At 41.8% G+C, this 24,993-nt stretch overlaps 1 protein-coding gene across 1 annotated transcript in view; it reads left to right on the forward strand.

The window, feature by feature from the left end:
• man2c1 (mannosidase, alpha, class 2C, member 1) overlaps positions 1-24,993 on the forward strand; it is a 106,267-nt gene that overhangs the window by 45,423 nt on the left and 35,851 nt on the right. Inside the window, exons 10-13 of the mRNA XM_073024944.1 lie at positions 486-602; positions 7,460-7,555; positions 10,939-11,084; positions 16,688-16,811. Of these exons, the coding sequence (XP_072881045.1) occupies positions 486-602; positions 7,460-7,555; positions 10,939-11,084; positions 16,688-16,811 (483 nt within the window). The remainder of the gene's footprint in view (positions 1-485; positions 603-7,459; positions 7,556-10,938; positions 11,085-16,687; positions 16,812-24,993) is intronic.

Consider the following 24,993-nt stretch of genomic DNA (forward strand, 5'->3'; position numbering starts at 1 on the left):
GTAGAAGGGCAAAGAGGTCTGTAGGGGCATGGTTTGCCAAAGGGTTTGTATGACTCTAAGCCAAGCTGCCAGCAAGTAAAGAGATGGTGAGGACTGAACTCTGTAACGTTCCACTGTTTATGCTAGAGCACTTGTCCATGCTGGCACCCTCTCTACCTTTCCTCTGCCCACGTGAAAATTCTTTCTGGATGATTCTGTGCACTTGTTGCAGCTGAGTTTGATCCTGAACTTGAAAGATGTGATAGTTATTACCTAATAGATAGCTGCCCTCTTCACTGATTTGCTTACGACTCTTTTCACTTAGTTTCTTTGGCTAACAATCAGGAGCACTGATTCTTGTTCTCCCAGAACATTTTAGGATAATTGTACTGGTTCAGGTTTTTGTACTTTAATTGCTCTGTACTATAATGTATTGATTTGAGCAACAGAACACTACCAATTAGTAATGGGGCATTGTTTTTGTTTCTCTTTATTTTAAAATATAGTTTTGGTTGCCAGATACATTTGGATATTCTGCACAGTTACCACAGATCATGAAGGGATGCGGTATCACGCGCTTCCTAACTCAGAAGCTCAGCTGGAACTTGGTGAATGAATTTCCGGTGAGTTGTACGTGTACAGAATGCGGAGATTTTGAAAGTGCTTGGTAAAATGACTTCATAAATATGGAGAGTATGTGAAATGACTTCGAGGATGCTATTGGAGTTATTGGAATCGTTTATTTCCAGACCCTAGCACTTGCAATGTGAGTGCCTTACAGTATGAACGCAAATGGAATGTATATATGTGTGCGTCACTATCGTCAGTTTCAGGACAGTGGATCAATTGAACTGCTTTTATGACTGAATTTAGTTCAGTTTCTTCAACCTTGGGGACTGGTGGATTAAATAATAGCACTGACTTCAACATAAGTGGCACTCTGTTCAAGTGACAAGCATCTGAAGCTGTAAATAGAGGCTTCATATATGACTTACTTGGGTCTAACTCCATTCTTAGAATAGAGACTCTAATTTACTGAAACATTCATGAATGAGACCAATTGTATCAGACCTCTTAATGCTGCAAACTCCTTTCATGTGCCAATATAGGTTTTAATGCTGTGATTTTGAACTTTGTGTGGGTCCCATATTGAGTTAAAGTGCCTAGCATACAGATACACTAGAATGCAGTCTTACTTGTCTGCCCTAGATAATCATTGCATTGTGTATAAACTTGATAAATGCAATGACAAAGCAACAACATTGCCCTTGATCATGACCCCACTAAGGAGCACCAGGCCACTGTCTCCTATACCATCACCAACCTTATCAGCTCTGGGGATCTCCCATCCACTGCCACCAACCTCATAGTTCCCACACCCCACACTTCCCGTTTCTACCTCCTACCCAAGATCCACAAACCTGCCTGTCCAGGTAGACCCATTGTCTCAGCTTGCTCCTGCCCCACTGAACTCATTTCTGCATACCTTGACACTGTTTTATCCCCCTTGTCCAATCTCTTCCCACCTATGTTCGTGACACTTCTCACGCTTTGAATTTTTTCAATGCTTTTAGGTTCCCTGGCCCCCACCACCTTATTTTCACCATGGATGTCCAGTCCCTATATACCTCCATCCCCCACCAGGAAGGTCTCAAAGCTCTCCGCTTCTTTTTGGATTCCAGACCTAACCAATTCCCCCCACCACCAGTCTCCTCTGTCTAGCGGAATTAGTTCTTACTCTCAATAATTTCTTCTTTGGCTGCTCCCACTTCCTCCAAACCAAGGGTGTAGCCATGGTCACCCGCATGGGTCCCAGTTATGCCTGCCTTTTTGTTGGCTTTGTGGAACAGTCCATGTTCCAAGTCTATACGGGTATCTGTCCCCCACTTTTCCATCGCTACATCGACGACTGCATTGGCGCTGCCTCCTGCACACATGCTGAGCTCGTTGACTTCATTAACTTTGCCTCCAACTTTCACCCTGCCCTCAAATTTACCTGGTCTATTTCTGTCACCTCCCTCCCCTTTCTTGATCTTTCTGTCTCCATCTCTGGAGACTGCCTATCCACTGATATCTACTATAAGCCTACAGACTCTCACAGCTACCTGGACTATTCATCTTCCCACCCTGTCTCTTGCAAAAAGGCTATCCCCTTCTCACAATTCCTCCGTCTCCACCACATCTGCTCTCAGGATGAGGCTTTTCATTCCAGGACGAAAGAGATGTCTTCTTTTTTTAAACAAAGGGGCTTCCCTTCTTCCACCATCAACTCTGCTCTCAAATGCATCTCTCCCATTTCCCTCACATCTGCACTCACCCCATCCACCCGCCACCCCACTCGGGATAGGGTTCCCCTTGTCCTCACCTACCACCCCACCAGCCTCCAGGTCCAACGTATAATTCTCCATAACTTCCGCCACCTCCAACAGGATCCCACTACCAAACACATTTTACCCTCCTCCCCCCCTTTCTGCTTTTCGCAGGGATCGTTCCCTACACGACTCCCTTGTCCACTTGTCCTCCCCCATCCCTTCCCACCGATCTCCCTCCTGGCACTTATCCTTGTAAACGGAACAAGTGCTACACCTGCCCTTACACTTCCTCCCTCACCACCATTCAGGGCCCCAGACAATCCTTCCAGGTGAGGCGACACTTCACCTGTGCGTTGGCTGGTGTGGTATACTGCGTCCGGTGCTCCCAGTGTGGCCTTTTATATATTGGTGAGCCCCAACGCAGACTGGGAGACCGTTTCGCTGAACACCTACACTCGGTCCGCCAGAGAAAGCAGGATCTCCCAGTGGCCACACATTTTAATTCCTCGTCCCATTCCCATTCTGATATGTCTATCCATGGCCTCCTCTACTGTCAAGATGAAGCCACACTCAGGTTGGAGGAACAACACCTTATATACCGGCTGGGTAGCCTCCAACCTGATGGCATGAACATTGACTTCTCTAACTTCCGTTAATGCCCCTCCTCCCCTTCTTACCCCATCCCTGACATATTTAGTTGTTTGTTTTTTTCTCTCTCTCTGCCCATCACTCTACCTGTTCTCCATCTCCCTCAGGTGCTCCCTTCCCCCTTTCTTTCTCCCTAGGCCTCCCGTCCCATGATCCTTTCCCTTCTCCAGCTCTGTATCCCTTTTGCCAATCACCTTTCCAGCTCTTAGCTTCATCCCACCCCCTCTGGTCTCCTCCTATCATTTCACATTTCCCCTTCCCCCTCCTACTTTCAAATCTCTTAGTATCTTTCCTTTCAGTTAGTCCCGACGAAGGATCTCAGCCCGAAACGTTGACAGTGCTTCTCCCTATAGATGCTGCCTGGCCTGCTGTGTTCCACCAGCATTTTGCGTGTGTTGCCCGATCTACCTCTGTTTGATGATCCCAACTGTGTCAACATCTTTACCTTTTGCAATATTTGCTTAGTCAATGTGATGTGGGCCTATCCCCTCCTAGGGGTCTCCCTGTCCTTAACTCAAAAGTGGCTTAGGTCATAACTCTGAACATGGTCAGTTTAGCACTGCTGTGAAGCTGGAACCATTTTCTATCAGGATTAAATGTAATAAAGTCAATTCAATTCAATATTGTCTGCAAACTTGGCTACAAAATTATCAATTCAGTCATCCAAATCATTGACATATAATATGAAAAGAAAAGGTCCCAACACTGACCCCTGCGGAACACCACCATTTATCAGCAACCACCCAGCAAAAGTCCCCTTTATTCCCACTACTTCCACTGATTTCTCTTTTGTCTATCCTTGTTGTTCCTTCGAAGAATTCCAACAGATTTGTCAGACAAGGAAGAAGCAACGTAATGGGCTTTTAACATCATAAATCAACGAGTTGTTTATGTCTCTCCCTCGCTGTGAAACGGAGATGCCCCTTTTTCCCTTATTAGGGGGAGAGAGAGCCTGTGGTATGTTGAGTTACCGGGTGAACGAGTAGTCTTTGGGGTACTGCAAGTCTGTGTCTTTATTGATGCTTTGCTGCACAGTGGAGTGCTCAGTAGGGGGCGCCAATGCTTTGCTGGTGGGGGGGTCATTGCTTTGCTGCTACTTGCGAGTGGGAAGGGGGGAGCTGGGGGGGCTTTGGAGTTCTAACATTTTAACTGTCGTTCATTCTTTGGGAGCGCTCCTCTGTTTTTGTGGATGGTTGTGATGAAAAAGCTAGCAACTTGACCTCGTAAAAAAAAAACAGATAAATGCTAAAGAAACTGCAAGCTTGCCACCCAATGCACGGAGAGGAACAGCACGTAACAGCTATAATAGATCTGGAGAAATTGTGTCTTGTGTTAATTGTGACTGTATTCAGGGATGAAGAACAAGAAAGAAAATCAAAGCGTTTTCATAGAAATATCGTTGCTGCTTTGAAAGCATAGCTTGTTTGTCTGAAAACAGCTGTGGTGCAGCATACTGGAAGCTCTACATTGCACCAAGGATTAAAGTGTATGAATAAATATGTGCTGTGTCAGATCCTGTCTGATTCCTTCACCAGTACCTTTTTGGACTTCCGGGGTGCCTAGGCGTGACTCGAATAGCAGCAGTTCTCTCAATGGATATGATTAAGTATTCCCATTTCAGCCTGATACAGCTAAAAAGCACAAATGCTTCCAAGGTCAGTACAGTCCACAAAGATGTCTTCATGCGTTTAAACAAACTATCGCTGCTTAAAACTGATGGAAACAACACCGATTGTGGTCGGAAGCACCCACATAGGATACCTGGGAGGAAGCGCAGGTGCAGAGTGGGGATACAAGTGCGTTTAAGGAAGCGGGGTTTTAAACTCCCTGTACCGACTATCTTGCTGGCAGACGTGTAGTCTCTGGTGAATAAAATCGATTATCTCACAGCTAGGGTGCTGAATCAGAGGGACATTAGGACCGTGTGTATCCTTTGTTTCACAGAATCCTGGTTAGCCCCTTCTGTACTGGATGCAGCGATTCAGATCGATGGGTTTACTATACACCGTCAGGATGGATCTATAGTTTCTCAAAAGCAGAGGTGGAGGAGTATGCCTCACGATCAACTCTTCTTGGTGCACAAATATATCAGTGCTGTCCCAATTCTGCTCACCAGACCTGGAATATCTAGTAGTAAAGTGCCGTCTTTTTTACCTACCATGGGAGTTCTCTGGGGTCATTTTGGTAGCAGCTTATATTCCACCTCAGGCCAATGTCAAGCAGGCTTTAGATGATCTGAGCAATGGGATCAACATGCACGAAACAGCGCACCCTAATGCCTTCACCCTCGTTTTGGGAGACTTTAACCAGACCAGTCTGAAAAAAAATCACTAAGCAATTACCATCAACAGATTACTTGCAATACCAGGGGAGACAACACTCTGGACCATTGTTACACCACCATCAAGAATGCCTACCGTGCTATTCCACGCCCTCACTTCGGGAAGTCTGATCACCTGGCTGTACTTTTACTCCCTGAGTATAGGCAGAGACTGAAGACTGCAGCACCTGCAGTGAGGACCAAGAAGGTATGGACAAAGGAAGTACAGGAGCGCCTACAGGAATACTTTGAATAGGTGAACTGGACTGTATTCAAGGAGGTTGGAGGTGACATCGGATGCACGGCAACTCTGGCAGGGTTTTCAGGACATTACTTCCTACAAAGCGAAACTCAATAGCATGAATGACAGCGATGCTTCACTACCAGATGAACTCAATGCCTTCTATGCCTGCTTTGAAAGGAAGAACAGCTGTGAAGATCCCTGCTGCACCTGATGTTCCTGTGATCTCTGTCTCAGAGGCCGATATTAGGCTGTCTTTAAAGAGAGTGAACCCTCACAAGTTGGAAGGTCCAGATGGAGTACCTGATAAGGCTCTGAAATCCTCTGCCAATCAACTGGCAGGAGTATTCAAGGGCATTTTCAACCTCTCACTTCTACGGGCAGAAGTTCCCACTTGCTTCAAAAAAGCAACAATTATATCAGTGCCTAAGAAGAATATCGTGAGCTGCCTTAATGACTGTCACCTGATAACACTCACCTCTACAGTGATGAAATGCTTTGAGAGGCTGATCATGATTAGACTGAACTCCTGCCTCAGCAAGGACCTGGACACATTGCAATTTGCCTAGCGCCACAATAGGTCAACAGCAGACGCAGTCTCAATGGCTCTCCACACGGCTTTAGACCACCTGGACAACACAAACACCTATGTCAGGTTGCTGTTCATCGACTATAGCTCAGCATTTAATACCATCATTCCCACAATCCTGATTGAGAAGTTGCAGAACCTGGACCTCTGTACCTCCCTCTGCAATTGGAACCTCGACTTCCTACCAGAAGACCACAATCTGTGTGGAGCGGTGATAACATATCCTCCTCGCTGACGATGAACACTGGCGCACCTCAGGGATGTGTACTTAGCCCACTGCTCTACTCTCTCTATACACATGACTGTGTGGCTAGGCACAGCTCAAATACCATCTATAAATTTGCTGTCGGTACAACCATTGTTGGTAGAATCTCAGGTGGTGTCGAGAGGGCGTACAGGGGTGAGATATGCCAATAGTGGAGTGGTGTCACAGCAACAACCTGGCACTCAACATCAGTAAGATGGAAGAGCTGATTGTGGACTTCAGGAAGTGCAAGTCGAAGGAACACATACCAATCCTCACAGAGGGATCAGAAGTGGACAGAGTGAGCAGTTTTAAGTTCCTGGGTGTCAAGGTCTCTGAAGATCTAACCTGGTCCCAACATATCGATGTAGTTATAAAGAAGGCAAGACAGCGGCTATACTTTATTAGGAGTTTGAAGAGATTTGGCATGTCAACAAATAAATTCAAAAATTTCTATAGATGTACCGTGGAAAGCATTCTGACAGGCTGCATCACTGTCTGGTCTGGTGGGGCTACTGCACAGGACTAAAAGAAGTTGCAGAGGGTTGTATATTTAGTCTGCTCCACCTTGAGTACTAGCCTACAAAGTACCCAGGACATCTTCAGGGAAGCAGTGTCTCAGAAAGGCAGCGTCCATTATTAAGGACCTTCACCACCCAGACATGCCCTTTTCTCACTGTTACCATCAGGTAGGAGGTACAGAAACCTGAAGGCACACACTCAGTGATTCAGGAACAACTTCTTCCCCTCTGTCATCCGATTCCTAAATGGACATTGAACCCTTGAACACTACCTCACTTTTTATTTTGAATATATAGTATTTCTGTTTCTTGCACTTTTTAAAAATCTATTCAATGTGCATACACTGTAATTGATTTACTTATTATTATTTTTATTTCATTTATTACTGTTTTTTCTCTTCTATATTATGTACTGCATTGAACTGCTGCTGCTAAGTTAACAAATTTCACATCACGTGCCTGTGATAATAAACCTGATTCTGATTCTTGGATTTTGTGACTGTGTTAATAGAGATTTTGAATGAGAAAAATTGCTTCCTTGTGTTCCACATTGTGTTAAATGATAGTTTTTTCCTTTGTTCTTGTCTTCCTTGTGCCCCTTGCAGCATCACACATTCTTTTGGGAAGGAATTGATGGCTCGAAGGTAATCTCCCACTTTCCACCTGGGAACTCGTATGAAATGAAATGCAAGGTGGAAGAGGTAAGTACAAACCAAACAGCCTCAGTAGTTCAGAAAAGTGGGGGCAGGAATATTTTTTAAAAATTGATATTCACTATTTTTTGAGAACGTTCCTGTCTCCTTTTCCTTTTTAAATTATCCAGTAAAATTTGCATCCAAGGAAACTTGATCAGTACACATGCCCAAAGGGCTTTAGAAACTAGCTGTTGACATGCACTTCTTACCCACCTTGGGCCTACGATGGCCACTGATTTATCAAAGGCCATTCCTGGGTTACACCCAGCATTAAGGCACCACATCCTGGTGCATTTGACTATTCTTGATGGATGTGTACCTTGATGATTGATGGTTCAGTTTTGAAGCAGTCTAACTGGAGAGCCATATGATCTGCCTCAAAATTTCATTCTGTTCATAAGGTATATTGCAATGATCTGCAGCATTGAAACTCGATGTATATCAGCTGTGGAATGTGTGACTCTTTGAGGGAAGCACATCCTCTCAGTACCAGAGACATAAGGTTTGAATTCTTCACTCCAGTGCTGGCTGTGTGGATTTTGCATGTTCTTCCTGTGTCTCTGTGGGTTTATTCAATATCCTTCAATGTCCTGTTTTGTAGGCCACTGTAAATTACCCCTAATGTGTATAGTGTAAGGGTGCGGAGGGATTTGTTGGAAATGTGGCGGAGAATAAAATGGGTTAGTAGGATTTGTGCAGAGCCTGTGGACAGCGAGGTCTGTTTCTGTGCTGTGTCTCTCAGTAACTCTGCCTGGACTTGTGACTGGCATCACAAAAGTTCAGCCTTCACTTTTCAACGTAGAGTAGGCAGAGCTTTGGAGGGCGGTATGGGATATCATTGTCTGGTGGGAAAGGAATAATAGTACTTGCATAAATAAGAACAAAGTAGCACGTTTCACGGGAGCAAATTTGATATGCAAGATTGGAATGGGTCATGTCTGCTCAGTTACAGATGTAGGCTTTCAAAAAGAGAGCAAAGTGTAGAGATACAAGAATGGTTTAGGAGAGTTTTGGACCTTGGCACCAAAGACAAGGCAGCCCATTGTAGTCAGGGTACATGTGCTCAAAATTGGAGAAGTACTAATATCTCATAGCAGAAGTAGTTACAGAGATAAACGGAAGTTAAGTTAGTAAACAGAAGAGATTTTGCTGATCTGGAAATTTAGAGCAGCATTCACAAAATACTGGAGGAACTCAGCAGGCCGAGCAGCATTTATGGAGAGGAATAAAAAATTGACATAAAAAGGGTGACAAGTTTGAGATGCTGGTGGATTGGGAACCAACAAGGATCAAAAAATTAAAATGTGATAGGTGAGGAGTGCAAAGAAATATGTTCCCTTGGTGCCACTTAACTTGCTGATGAGATAGAATTTATTCAGCTTAATAATGCTGTTTTGTGAGCTGACCCTTTGAAGCAGACCTACTGTATAGCGTGGGCTATTTCTTCCATGGCGTTGTACTGCTGCAAGAAAAATACAGCTTCTTGTAGCTAGAGTGCAGCAAATCACTACTTTACTGAAAAGATACGTTTTTAATGTTAGAACGTGTTTATTAAAATGACATCTTGTAAATCCATAGAATTCTTAACTCTTCCTTTGTCATAATATTTAATTATCTGCTGAGAGGATGATTCCATTTAAAAGCTTGTAGGGAAATTGGAATGAGAGTCAGAACACCTTGTTTAATAAATCTGTAGTCTGCAAGAAATACGATTAACGCATGCCATTGACCAGCAGGTAACATATTAAACTCTTAAAGATTAGCAGGGAAACCAAGGCTTGCAGACCATTGATGTCAGATCTTTGTACAAAATTTGGTAGTGTGCATTCATCAGTTTGAGATGTTCTGTTATAATTCTGCCTATCTTATGTTTCATATATTTTTGCTGTGACACAGTGTGTGATGTACTTTGTACCCAAGGAAGGACTATATTTTGATATATTCAAATTTGGTGCTGTTACTTTTTCATGGTGATCTGCTTCATCAATCATCCTGAGAGATTTCATTTCCAGCTCCAGGCTGTTATTTTTGCTTCTTTATACGATATTAGATTTTTGCCTTGGGAGAATCTTAAACTTCAGTGGGGGTTGTTGTCCAGCAAGTAGTAATTTATATGTAAATTAAATTACCCCATGACAGCAGAAGATTTTCTTTATTAAATGTAATTTTAAAATTTTCAGTGCTGAATTAAACAGTTGCATGAATCTTGAATAACAATATCTTTAAAGGTTTGCGACATGCACAAAATGCTGGAGGAACTCAGCAGCCCATGTAGCATCTATGGGGGAAAAAGTACAGTCAACATTTTGGGCCGAGACCCTTCAGCCTGCTGAGATTCTCCAGCATTTTGTGTGTGGTGCTTAGATTTCCAATATCTGCAGATCTTCTCTTTTATGTTTAAAGGTTTGCTCGTCATGCCAGTTTTGCTTAAATGTGGTTTTTTTATTGAAAAGATGGTTGTTTCATATTAGAATATATTTGTTAAAATGTTTACAGTATGACATCTTGAAAACACACAGAATTCTTAGCTCTTCTGATTAAGATATTTTTTCCAGCTCTTTAATTTGATTTTCTCTGTGGTTTATCATAATCTTGAGCGTGAGTCACCTCATTAGTTAATGTTTATTATTCTCTGCTGCCTTTTAAAATAAAGTTTTATTATGTCGTCTTTGTTCTGTGAAGTGCTGGAATTGCTCCAGATTAGAGGCACCCATGTCCCCTGACTAATTCCACTACTCACAGAATTGGTGAAGATAACATTTTTTCAGACTTTAGCTGGTTGTCTGTGGTAAACCATTTAGTTTCTTTAAGATGACAACTAAAATCTACAACCCCATGCAGGACTAAAGAAGTGCTTGAGTCATGAATTTATACCTTACTCCTTTTGCAGCTCATTCTGTTGGAGATTCAGTGCCTTACTCTATAAAGCCTTAAGACCTTAACATCCTTCAAACTGTTTCCAGAATATATGGCTCAATAATAAGATCAACCTGTTATGCAGAACTCTCACTTCATTTACCCAATCAATAGTAGACATGCCTTCAGCTGATTAGGTCCGAAGCTAAGGCATGTTCCTTCCCCTCTTCTCCCTCTACCCGTCACAAAATTTCTCATTTTAGTTTGCTCCTTAAACTCTTATCACTATTGCACGGATTTCCTCCAGGTGCTCCCCACATCCCAAATATGTGCTGACTGTTAGTTATTTGGCCACTGTAAATTGCTGTTTGTGTGTAGGTGAATGGTAGAATCTGGGAGAGTTAATGGGATTGTTAGAAAGATAATGTGCATAGTGTAAATGGGTGATTGATAGTCAATGTGGACTTAGTGGTCTGAAGGACCTGATTCTATCCTGTATGACTTTGATAAATCCTTTCTTTTCCCTGTTGCAGTTTCTGAATACGGTTAAAAATAACAAGGACAAAGGTCGTGTTAATCACAGTGCATTCCTATTTGGGTTTGGCGATGGGGGAGGTGGACCTACACAAGACATGTTGGATCGACTACAAAGAATACAGAATACAGATGGACTGCCCAGGTCAGGGGATATTGTTTAAAAGGCTTGTACATTTCTATCTGGCTTCCTACTTTAGATTGATCTACAGAAATTCTGTACTGTGCGTTTCTTCTATTACTGTCAATAAATTAATTGGAGAATGTTGTATATTCTAATTCTTCATGCAAACTGCAACTAAGAAATGCAGTGAGTTGGTGATGAAGGCTCCTGTACACACAAGGAATCCTATCGCTTGCAGAGTCCGTGTGTCTTAACAGGAAAAGTTGAATAGCTAAGTGTGCTATGCAATTACCTTGACTACGGCTGTTGCAAATGGATTGTTTGGTGGTCCTCTAAAGTGGACACTTGAAATGTGAAGTTACAACAAGGAACTAAGTACAACTTTTACTTCAGAGGAGTGAATGGAGGCGTGCAGTTGGACAGTAAAATTACTCGGTACATTTGTGTCAAGCCTACTTTGCCTTGGAACGTTGGATATTGGGCTCTATGGTACCCCGTTGTTAAATGCCATTCATTGTGTTAGACATTGAGATTGAGCAAGAAAGCCCATTGTTTTCTACTACTGTACTGACCCTGGACTATCTCAAAGGCAGATTCCATTGATTGGCACTCCTCCCCAATCTGGAGCAAGCTTTTGCAATAATGAGACTCACTCACACTAGTGTGTTCCCTAACTGAGCAGATGGCTTAAAGAGACAGTGTTAAATAACTTGTGGTTTGAAGCCAGGCTCATACTAATTGTAAACAGTGTCACAAGGATCAAATATTTTGTCTTACTGGTCCTGTATATTAAGCACATCACATACCGGTATTTAAGTGAGTCCATGTACAAATACTTTATTATGCTTCTAATCCTTCGCAATTTTTTATTTTGCTGTTCATAATCATTAACTGTTTATAGCGTCATGGTAAGATGGGTTATTCAAGTTCACAAAAATATTTTTTTCCTTGACTTTCCTGTTAGAGGTGACAGGATAGAGATTTATTCATAGTAAATGGGGGGGGGGGGGGGGAACTTAGTGTGTATTGTCTTGGACCACCACAGTTATCAGGTTCAAAAATCACTAAAGTTACCACATTTGGGTTTTTCCGAATAGCTCAGTGGCATTACATTGAGAATTCTTTCAGGATGGCAGCAGGAACGTCTTTGTGCTGAGTTAGATGATTTTGTGTATTAGTAACCAGCCTACGTCCTTCTAGCTAGGCTGCTGCATCGCTGCTTACATAAGGTTCTGGAGGTCAGCTAGTGGTTGTGAAATGTTAGAGAGAGAACCAGTGAAATATAACTCATAAGCTGCTACATTATCACAACCAAGTCCAAGTGCTAATCTAACGGTTAGTTATTACAACTGGTTCGCTTAACAATAACCTTGTTACCCTGAGAGTGACCAAGATAAGTTTGGTGGTACTTTAATTTTCTCATGTCCCCTCTTAAGCAGTTCATGTTTCTTCCTGTAATTATTTTCAGCATCATGTATAACACTTGTGGATCTCATTTTGAGATGTTACCTGTTGGTGTTCACAGCCAAATCCCAAGTGAGCATACTGTTCTTAAGCTGTCAAGAATGGTGAATTGATCAGCGTGAACTTGATTTAGTCTCAATTGTTGCAGTATTCTGTTTAATAGCATTGTCTTCCTGATCCACCTTTCTCCCAGTGGCAATGGTTGGTTAATTTTATTATACATGGTATTACTGTTTCCAGCTGTCATTAGCTTGGTTTAAGCATATTGACAATCAGGAAGTTGTCCCTATAATGGATCTTCGTTGTCATTGCTTACAGTAGAAATTCCCAATCTGTATATCTCTAGCCCCGTGTGCCTATTTAGGCATCCAATTGATGAAATGTAACATGGATGATATATCCATTAGGCATTAGATCAACAAGCATGGAGGTGCTTTTAAACCTTGTAAGTACTTTGTTTCCTTGATTATTGGGTAGTGGCCAATGTTTGCTAAATAAAGAAAATAGTAATTGTATTTTGCATATTTTATAGTTATTTTGGAATCTAAGTAGCAGAATTATATATATGATACATTAAGAGTAGCTGGTGAATGTGTTATGTAGACAGATATACATCAACGTTGTTAGATAAAATAAGGCTTGCACTATGTAGACTAACATTTGTAAGGATGGACAAACCTCAAAAAAAATACTACAGATGTTGAAAATCTGAAACAAAAACAGAAAATGCTGGAAACACTCAGCAGTTCAAGTAGCATCTGTGGAAAGAGGAACAGAGTTAACATTTCAGGTAACACACACAAAATGCTGGAGGAACTCAGCAGGCCAGGCAGAATCTTTAAAAAAAAAAAGAGTATAGTCAACATTTCGGGCTGTGGCCCTTCAGCAGGACTGGAGAAAAAAAGATGAGAAGTCAGAGTAAGGAAGTGGGAGAGGGGAAGGAGAAACACAAGGGGATAGGTGAAACCGGGAGGGAGAGTGGTGGTAAAGATCTGGGAAGTTGATTGGTGAAAGAGAGACAGAAGGGGAAATGTAATGGGAGAGGACAGAAGGCCAAGGAAGAAAGAAAAGTGGGGGGGGGGGGGGATGATCACTAGAGGGAGGCGATGAAAAAGGCAAGGAGATGGGTGAGAGTGGGAAAAGGGGATGTGGTGTGGTGAGGAGGTGGGACGCGGGGCATTACCTGAAGAATGCCATCAGAATGGAGGCTATCCAGATGAAATATAAGGTGTTGTTCCTCCAACCTGAGTGTGGCTTCATTGTAACAGTAGAGGAAGCCATGGATAGACGTATCGGATTGGGAATGAGAGGTGGAATTAAAATGGGTAGCCATTGGGAGAGCCTGCTTCTTCTGGCGGAAAAACTTTTTCTCCGATCCCGCTGAAGGGTCTCACCTGAAAATGTCAACTGTACTTTTTTCATGGATGCTGCCTGGCCTACTAAGTTCCTCCAGCATTTTGTGTGTGCTGCTCGGATTTCCAGCATCTGTAGATTTTCTCTTGTTTGCGATTGGATTAACATTTCAGGTAGAAGGCAAAGGGTCTGATGAAAAGTCATTGACCTGATACATTAATCATGTTTTTGTTTTCACAGATGTTACCTGACCATAGTGTTTCCAGCATTTTACTCTTTTTTTTCTACACAGATAATAATTGGTTAAAGGAAAAAGACCATAATGAGAATAAGCAGTAATTTTTTTGGGATGACAGGCTTCAACTAATGAAGTTTCTTGGGGATTAGTTTGGAACCTTGGTTGTTCTCATTTTAAATTCCTGTCTCGAATGTAGAGATATGTGCCTAGAAATTCAACACACAAATTTTCAGTGTTTTAAGATTAAAAAACAATTACTTTGTTCTGTTTTGTACTGTGATTGTGACTATTTTTATGTGTTTGGCCACTCCAGAAATACAACTGGGCAATTCACGAGTGGATCATTGTTAAACGACTGTATAATTTCTATGCCAGAATGGGCTAAATAATACTATTCTAAATAATCTCTTTCTCAGATTAATTTCCAAAGAACAACTATAGAATGTTAAAGAGTATGGCACAGAAACTGTCCACTGTCTGCACCAAACATGATGCCAATCTAATTAATTCTATCTACCTGAATATGATCCATATCCTTCTACTCCTTGCCTGATCCTGCATCTGTCTAAATAACCCATAAATGTTGCTATTGTATCTTTTTCTACAACATCCCCCTAGCAATATGTTCCAGGCATTTAAAAAAAAAACTAAATCCCCTTACTTCTCTCTCCTTACACGTGTACCCTACAGTATTTTACATTTACTCTCTGCTCTATGTATGTCTCTCATAGCTTCTATTAGGTCACCCCCTCAGCCAATGCTCCAGAGAAACCAATCCAAATTTGTCCAACTTCTCCTTATAGCTAATACTTTCTAATCCTGGTGAACCTTTCCAATGTTTCCACATCCTTCCTATAGTGTGGCAACCAGAACTACACGTAATACTCCCTATGTGGCCCAACAGGTGCAGCAATAACTTGCCAACTTTTCTGTTCGGTGCCACCCTATCCATTTGTATTTTCACTTTCAAAGAGCTTTAGATTGCACCCCAAGATCATTCTGTACATAGTGCTCCTAAAGTTCCTGGCACTTATTGTGTACCTTTTTTGTATTTGATACTGCAAAGGGCAACACCTCGCACTTGTCTGGATTAAACTTCATTTACCGTTTCTCTGCCCAAGTTTCCAACTGATCTTAAGTGTTTATTTCCAAGACTGTAAGTACTTTCAGCTCATTGGGATCTCTGAAAGGCATATTTCCTTCATCCTTCCAAACACTTCCCTTCTAGTAAACTGATCCTCTCACCTATCCTTGCCTTCCCTCCACTAGTGTCACTCATTGTCCATGTGATCTCCCCCAGCACCAGCCCTACGTGTCTGATCATTGCCCAGATTTGCCTTGACCCAAGCTACCAATCATTTCCTCAAGACTATTCCTATCCATTTTCACTGACCCACACTTGCTCTTGGGCCTAGATGCAGCCAAACTTGTGAACAGTAAAAGAGTGTCCCATACTTGAAATATCATAGGTGGCCCCCTACAATGCCATTTTATTACAGGGGCCCACTGTTATGTGCTTGTGTGTGGTTTATTTATCACCCAGAGATGAGTGTGAGAATAAGGAGATACAAAGAGTCTACTTGGCACAGAAATACAACTATGAAAGCTGCCCTGCAGCTCCTGAAACCTGGGATCACTCCTGATCTTTGATGTTGCTTGTGTGGAGTTGGCGATTTTTTTTTTCTTTTCTCCGCCAGTGACAGTGTGGGGGTTTCTCCAGTTTTCACCCATGTCCCAACGATTAATTTGCCACTATAAGTTGTCCCTAGTGTGTAGGTGAGCAGTAGAATCTGGGGGGAGTTAATGGGACTATGAGGAGAATAAAATGTGATTAATGTTATGATGCTTTGCGCCTGTGATGCTGCTGCATGTAAGTTTGTCATTATACCTGTACATACATGTAATTGCACACATGACAATTAAATTTGACTTAGTAGGATTCGTGAAAATGGATGTTGGGGGTGGAGGTGTGCTTGAAGGGAATGGGTTACAGGGAATATTGATGGTGAAATGGGATCTTCCTGTGCGTAAGCATGGACTCTGGCCCAAAATGATCTGTGTTGTAAGAAAATGTGTGCATACTTCTACTTCAATTAGTTCCTCTGGCTAAAGCTGAACTGCCATAGTCAGATGAGGCTGGTCAGTAAATGCCGCTGAGTAGCTTAGACTGCAGGATAGCTGTCAACCAGGCTACTCTCAAATGTCCCCTTGAAACAATCCCCAGGAAAATTTATCCTGTTGTAGCAGTGATCCATGTTAATTACTAAACTAGATTAAAGTCAAAAATTTGGGAGGAAGCTTTTGGCACTTGTGTATTTGAACTGAAGTTACATTAGAGAGGTTAACCGGTATGAGTTCTCTGGTTTCCTCCCACAGTCCAAGGAGGTACCTGCCAGTAGGTTAGCTGGTCATTGTAAATTGTCCTTTGATTCAGCTAGGGTTAAAATAGGTGGGTTGCTGGGCTGTGTGTCTCATTAGGCTGGAAGGCCTGTTCTGTGCTGGAGCTCTAAATAAAATAAAATAAAATAAAATACAAATACCAGCCACTAATAGATATGTTCCATCTCAGGGTAGAATTGTCCACCCCAGAGACTTTCTTCTCCATGCTGGAAGCTGATACAACACTGCTGTGTACCTGGGTTGGTGAACTCTTCTTGGAACTGCACAATGGCTCTTACACTTCCCAGGCAAAGGTGGGAATTTATTTTTATTTTCTTTTTGGCATCATTGTCAATCATTCTCTAGTTTCTAAGCCAATCCTTATCAGCTTTAATTTATTGAAATGTAAAATAAACGTAACATTACCTCAATGTTTCTGTAATAGATAACATTACACAATATATTATTTAAAAGTTTATGTATGTATGCACACACTTGCTCTGCACCAATTTTACTTCCGGTTGCCATGATTTTTGTGTGCACTATGTTAATGTTTAACGTTTAATCTATGTATTGACTTATAATTGAGTTTCCCAATGCAAACAGTTAACCGTAAGTACTGATGAACCCAGTGATTTGCTAAAATTGCCTTTTTATGAAGTGCATCTTGGATGAAATTTACAAAGTTCCAAAAAATTTTTTAATGCCCATTTGATAATTGTGAATTGGTTTCTGTATCTTTTTAAAATCATTAACATTTTCCCTTTTAGTTCCCCAGCTCCTCACAAACACCCAGGCTTCAGCTGGTTGTTACCACATGTGCTGGCATAAAGTTCATCCATTAACTAAGAGAGGGCACCAGGCGTGCTCCCTCAATCTGTGATTGAGGGTAATTTTAAAAAATGCTTTGCTTCCCAAGTATTGGGGGGGGGGGGCGGGTGTGAAACTACAAATTTAAAATAATATATTGGTAATAAGGCAAGGAGAATGGCTCACCAAATCTGTGCCATCCTTTAACCACTCATTTACACTAATCCTACATTCATCTTTTTAAAAATTCTCCCCACACTCTTACTAGACTGTAGCACTCAACTACACACAATGTGCAACTTAGTGACCAATTAACTTACCAGTCCGTCACATGTGAGAGGTTAACTGGTTACTGTAAAACAGTGAACACTGTAAAATTGTTTCATAATGACTATTTACCCTCCAGCAATCCCCAGACTGGTAAATTAATGTCCAGAAGAAATCCACAGAGTTGCAAGGAGAATCTGAAAACTGTACAGATAGCATTCGAAGTCAGGGTTGAGCCTGATCTCTGGGTGCTTTGAGGCAGTAGCTCTACCAGCTCCACCATCCAGCCATGCCCTTTTCTCGCTGCTGTCATCAGGAAGGAGGTACAGGAGCCTCAGTACCCACACCAAGTTCAGGAACAATTATTACCCCTCAACCATCAGGCTCTTGAACCAGAGAGGATAACTTCACTCACCTTCACCCACCTCATCACTGAACTGTTCCAACAACTTGTTTACTCACTTTCAAGGATTCTCCATCTTGTGTTCCCACTGTTTATTGCTTATTCATTTATTCATTCATTCAATCAATCAATCATTTATTTATTTATTAATATTTTTTTTTTCTTTTTGTATTTTCTAGATTGCTGCCTTTTGCACATTGTTGGTCCATCTTGTTGGGGACAGTCTTTCATTGATCATGCTGTATTTCTTTGTATTAACAGTGAATGCCCACAAAAATGAATCTTAGGGTTGTGTGTGGTGCCATATATTAACTTTGATAATGAATTTACTTTGAGCGATGCCACTGTTCTGCCCATTGATATAATGTGCATTCTGTTGTAAACTCTGAAGACAGAATGGCACTGAACAGAGGCATGTGTGCTTTCTCTTCAGCTTAGCTACCAGTTTAGAGGTAGTGAAAGTTTCATTAAAGGGAACTCTCAATCACTTGTAGGTGTTCTGTTTCCATGCACTGTATAACAGATTGAAAATTACATTTCTGTTTGATTCTTTTCTCAAAAGTTCATACAATTACAGCAGGAGATAGAAAATGCATGTCAAAAGGGCAATATTATGATAGTCACGGGGGAATTTCAACATACAGGTAGATTGAAAAAATCAGATAGGTACTGGATTGCAAGAGGAAATGAGGTATTTCTAGAATGCCTGTGCCTGCTTTTTAGAGCAGCTCATGGTTGAGTCCATTAGGGGATCAGCTGTTCTAGATAGAGTGTTATGCAATCATCTGCAATTGATTAGAGAGCTTAAGGTAAAGGAACTCTTGGGGGGGGGGGGCAGCGAGTGAACATAGTATAATAGAATTCACCCTGAAATTTCAGAAGAAGCTACAGTTAGATGTATCAGTATTACAGTGGAGTAAAGGGAATTACAGAGGCATGAGAGAAGAGATGACCAAAATTGATTGAAAAGGAACACTAACAGGGACGATGGCAGAACAGCAATGGCTAGAATTTCTGGGAGCAATTCAGAAGGCACAGGATATATGCATCACAAAGAAGTATTCTAAAGGCAGGATGACACAACCGTGGCTGACAAGATAAGTCAAAGCCAACATAAAGGCCTAAGAGAGGGCATATAATAGAGCAAAAATTGATTGGAAATTAGAGGATTTGGAAGCTTTTAAAAACCAGCAGAAGGCAACTAAAAAGTTATAAGGAAGGAAAATATGGAATATGAAGGTAAGCTAGCCAATGCTATTAAAGAAGATACCAAAAGTTTTTTCAGATATGTAAAGTGAAGCGAGAATAGAAATTGGACTGTTGGAAGTAATGCTGCAGAGGTGGTAATGGGGAACAAGGAAATAGTGGGCAAACCAAGTAAGTATTTTGCATCAGTCTTCACTGGGGAAGGCACGAGCAGTGTGCTGGAAGTTTGAGAGTGTCAGGGGACAGAAGTGTGTGAAGTTGCCATTATTAGGGAGAAGGTTCTTGGGAAACTGAAAGAACTGAAGGGAGATAAGTCATCTGGACCAGATGGTTTACACCTCAGGGTTCTGAAAGAGGTGGCTGAAGAGATTGTGGAGGCACTGGTAATGATCTTTAAAGACTCAGTTGATTCTGGCATGGAGGACTGGGAAATGTATGGAAGAAAGGTGGCAAATGTTCAGGGGATATTTGCATGGAATTCTGCATGGGTACGTTCCAGTGAGACAGGGAAAGGATGGTAGGGTACAGGAACTGTGGTGTACAAAGGTTGTTGTAAATCTAGTCAAGAAGAAAAGAAGAGCTTAGGAAAGGTTCAAAAAACTAGGTAATGATAGAGATCTAGAAGATTATAAGGCTACTAGGAAGGAGCTTAAGAATGAAGTTAGGAGATCCAGAAGGTGCCATGAGAAGGCCTTGGTGGACAGGATTAAGGAAAACCCCAAGGCATTCTACAAGTATGAGAAGAGTAAGAGGATAAGACGTGAGAGAATAGGACCAATCAAGTGTGACAGTGGAAAAGTGTGTATGGTACCGGAGGAGATAGCAGAGGTATTTAATGAATATTTCTCTTCGGTATTCATAATGGAAAAGGATCTTGGCAATTGTAGGGATGACTTGCAGCAGACTGAAAAGCTTGAGCATGTAGACATTAAGAAAGAGGATCTGCTGGAGCTTTTGGTAAACATCAAGTTGGATAATTCACCGGGACTGGACAAGATGTAGCCCAGGCTACAGTGGTAGGTGAGGGAGGAGATTGCTGAGCCTCTGGCAATGATCTTTGCATCATCAATGGGGATGGGAGAGGTTCCGGAGGATTGGAAGGTTGCGGATGTTGTTCCCTTATTCAAGAAAGAGAGTAGAGATAGCCCAGGAAACTATAGACAAGTGAGTCTTACTTCAGTGGTTGATAAGTTGATGGAGAAGATCCTAAGAGGCAGGATTTATGAACATTTGGGGAGGCATAATATGATTCAGCATAGTCAGCACGGCTTTGTCAAAGGCAGGTCGTGACATACGAGCCTGATTGAATTTTTTGAGGATGTGACTAAACACATTGAAGGTGGAGCAGTAGATGTAGTGTATATGGATTTCAGCAAGGCATTTGATAAGGTACCCCATGCAAGGCTTATTGAGAAATTAAGGAGGCATGGGATCCAAGGGGGCATTACTTTGTGGATCCAGAATTGGCTTGCCCACAGAAGGTAAAGAGTGGTTGTAGACAGGTTCTGCATATTCTGCATAGAGGTCGGTGACCAGTGGTGTGCTTCAGGGATCTGTTCTGGGACCCCTACTCTTCGTGATTTTTATAAATGACCTGGATAAGGAAATGGAGGCTTGTGTTCGTAGATTTGCTGATGACACAAAGGTTGGGGGTGTTGTGGATAGTGTGGAGGGCTGTCAGAGGTTACAGCAGGACATTGCTAGGATGCAAAATTGGGCTGAGAAGTGGCAGATGGAATTTAGCCCAGGTAAATGTGAGGTAGTTCATTTTGGTAGGTCAAATATGAAGGCAGAATATAGTATTAATAGTAAGACGCTTGGCAATGTGGTGGATCAGAGGGATCTTGGGGTCCGAGTCCATAGGACACTCAAAACTGCTGTGCAGGTTGGCTCTGTAGTTAAGAAAGCATACGGTGCATTGGCCTTCATCAATTGTGGAATTGAGTTTAGGAGCCAAGAGGTAATGTTTCAGCTATATAGGACCCTGGTCAGACCCCAGTTGGAGTACTGTACTCAGTTCTGGTTGCCTTACTACAGGAAGGATGTGGAAACCATAGAAAGGGTGAAGAGGCAATTTACAAAGATGTTGCCTGGATTGGGGAGCATGTCTTATGAGAATAGGTTGAGTGAACTCGGCCTTTTCTCCTTGGAGCGATGGAGGATGAGAGGTGACCTGATAGAGGTGTATAAGATGATGAGAGGCATTGATCGTGTGGATAGTCAGAGGCTTTTTCCCAGGGCTGAAGTAGTTAACCCAAGAGGGCACAGTTTTAAGGTGCTTGGAAGTAGGTACTGAGTAGATGTCAGGGTTAAGTTTTTTACGCAGAGAGTGGTGAGTGCATGGAATGGTCTGCCGGCGACGGTGGTGGAGGTGATTACGATAGGGTCTTTTAAGAGGCTCCTGGATAGGTACATGGAGCTTAGAAAAATAGAGGGCTGTAGGTAACCCTAGGAAATTTCTAAGGTAGGGGCATGTTCGGCACAGCTTTGTGGGCCAAAGGGCCTGTATTGTGTTGTAGGGTTTCTATGTTTACCCCCAGAATGGATATGTGTAATTGTGAGGAACCGTGTATGAGGAGGTTGACAGCATGCAGTGAGGAGTTAGGCTGGTAACTGTTGGCTTCATTCTCCTGGATCCCACACTCCATGTGGGTGTAGCCCAATCCCTTCAGGGCTGATGGGTCACTGCAGCCTCTGTTCACTCCTCCCTGCAGCTACCCGGCTGCTGGACAGGGAAGCCTACAGAGAAGGATCTTTTGGGGAGGAGGTTACTCCAGGACGGGGATGGTGTGAATGGGAAAAAACATTGAGTGGTGTGGACAAATATGAAAGAGAAACAAAATCAGTGGAAAGGTGATGAGGTGAGGTAAATATTTACCTAATGTAGTATTCTTGCTGCTGATTGGGACTGGAGTCCTTATTTTTATTAATTTATGCCCCTCTTATTGATCAATTTACAATATGCATTAATGATTTAGATGAAGGGATTAAAAGTAACATTAGCAAATTTGCAGATGACACAAAGCTGGGTGGCAGTGTGAAATATGAGGAGGATGTTAGGAGAATGCAAGGTGACTTGGACAGGTTGGGTGAGTGGGCAGATGCATGGCAGATGCGGTTTAATGTGGGTAAATGTGAGGTTATCCACTTTGGTGGCAAGAGCAGGAAGACAGATTATTATCTAAATGGTGTCAAGTTAGGAAAAGGGGAAGTACAACAAGATCTAGGTGTCCTTGTTCATCAGTCACTGAAAGTAAGCATACAGGTACAGCAGGCAATGAAGAAAGCTAATGGCATGTTGGCCTTCATAACAAGGAGAGTTGTGTATAGGAGCAAAGAGGTCCTTCTGCAGTTGTACAGGGCCCTGGTGAGACCACACCTGGAGTATTGTGTTCAGTTTTGGTCTCCAAATTTGAGGAAGGACATTCTTGCTATTGAGGGAGTGCAGCGTAGGTTCACGAGGTTGATTCCCAGGATGGCGGAACTGTCATATGTTGAAAGATTGGAGCAACTGGGCTTGTATACACTGGAATTTAGAAGGATGAGAGGGGATCTGATTGAAACATGTAGGATTATTAAGGGATTGGACACGCTAGAGGCAGGAAACATGTTCCTGATGTTGGGGGAGACCAGAATCAGAGGCCACAGTTTAAGAATAAGGGGTAGGCCATTTAGAACAGAGTTCATGAAAAACTTTTTCACCCAGAGAGTTGTGGATCTATGGAATGCTCTGCCTCAGAAGGCAGTGGAGGCCAATTCTCTGGATGCTTTCAAGAAAGAGTTAGATAGAGCTCTTAAAGATACTGGAGTCAAGGGATATGGGGAGAAGACAGGAACAGGGTACTGATTGTGGATGATCAGCTATGATCACATTGAATGGCAGTGCTGGCTTGGAGGGCTGAATGGCCTACTCTTGCACCGATTGTCTATTGTCTATCAACCTCTCACTCTAGCCATGAATTCCTTGCTTTCTTGCCAAGCCTGCTTGGACAGAGAAGAGTAATAAAATTCTTCTAATATGCATTTGTACCTTGATGTAGACAGTTTTTAAATATCAGAAAGACAGCCTATTCACTTAAGCACCAGAACTCATTTATATTCATATATATTATTACTTGGAACAGACATTTAGCCCATCAAATTGATGCAAGTTTGTAGAGCATTCCAAACAATTCCAATCAATCCCATTCCTACATCACATAACTGATTTTTCCCCCCTCAAACCTTGCAGGCATTTACAGAAGAAAAGAAATAGAATAGTTTTTCATAAATTCTATACATAAGCAAAGACTGACAAACAATGTGCAAAAGGAAAGCAAACTGTGTAAATTATAATTATATATAATAGAGAGAGAGAGAGAGAGAGAGAGAGAGAGAGAGAACATGAGTTGTTAAGAGTTCTTGAAGGTGAGTCCATAGGTTATGGAATCAATTCAGAGTAGTGGTGACTGAAGTTATTCACACCAATTCAGGAGCCTGATGGTTGTAGGTAGTAACTAATTCTGAACCTGATGTGTAAGACCTCAGGCTTGTGTATCTCCTCCCTGACGGTCATACACATGGTCACGGGGCGAGCATGCAGCTCTCATTCATCTTGTTTCTGGGCTCTGTTTTGAATTATCAGCATGATTTAATTTAACAGCAATAGCAAATTCTGGAAGGGCTATAATGCTTATAAATGGACATTCTCAATTATTTAAAGGTGTAAAGAGAATATTGTAGTAATCCTGTACAGTTGTCAAGATCTGGTAAAGAAAATATATGCATTGCTTTAAATATAGATAGACGATCTATTTTAATTTTTGCATTTATGGTCAAACTCACTGTGGATCTGCACCCCTCACAAATGTATGATTTTAAAAATCGCATCTCTTCCAAAACAAAATGTTAGATGTACAATTCAGAAGCAATGAAGGACTTGATTAAAAGTAAACAAGATCCTCAATTTGTGTGGAGGTGTTTGTGTGTGTATGTATTTATTGAACCAGATAAGCAACCATTCTTATTTCCTTGGCATTATTTAAATAACACTTATTTTGGCCGGTTATAGCAAGAGCTTGCAGACCCTCTTAACAAATTCTTGCAGTGCTGATTTGCACCAATTACTGGACTGAAGTATTCCCCATGCTCATAGTTACAGAAGCATAATTCCTGATTATCTCTAAGTGTTACTGCTCCATTTCTAGATTGAATTTTCACTTCAGGCGTAGCTGTGTCCTATAAAGCAGATGGCATGGAGTTTCTGCAAGGCCTCTGCAGCCGTATCAGGAGAAATGACGTGAGATAGAACAAAACAAATCAGTGTTTCCATTATGAATTGTATACTCTGCCACTTCTCCTTTTTATTTGTTCAAATGTCTATTGACTAAATCGTTTCTGATCCACAAATCTGACCAGCCACCCACTGAAGCTTCTCTTTACATCTGCTTCTGATGCTATGGTTATTTTAAATGTATTTGCTTGAATGTACATTGATTTGAAGTCCCTTTACTTGAAGGGGAATTCACATATTTAGTAGTGGAAGGTTAAGAGGCCTGAAGAGGAAGTTGCAAGGAAAGGAGGCCAAGTGTCTAAGAAATGTGGTTAAGACTAAGTGACAGAAAAAGAGTGGAGGCAAAAAATAGAAAGGTGAAGCTGCGGAATTGTGAATAAGAGCACTAGCATGATTCAAGAATGAAACTGGAACAATTTCTACTGCAATATCAGACTATGGTTTTGTATGTGTAAAGTTTTCATTGTGTTATTGGCCCTACTGCTTAATACATTTTTGCTACTGCCCTGGCTAATGATTTAAGCTTTTTATTTCTGTC

Source organism: Hemitrygon akajei, chromosome 21 (genome assembly GCF_048418815.1).
Source record: "Hemitrygon akajei chromosome 21, sHemAka1.3, whole genome shotgun sequence".
In the NCBI taxonomy this organism is placed as follows: Eukaryota; Metazoa; Chordata; class Chondrichthyes; order Myliobatiformes; family Dasyatidae; genus Hemitrygon; species Hemitrygon akajei.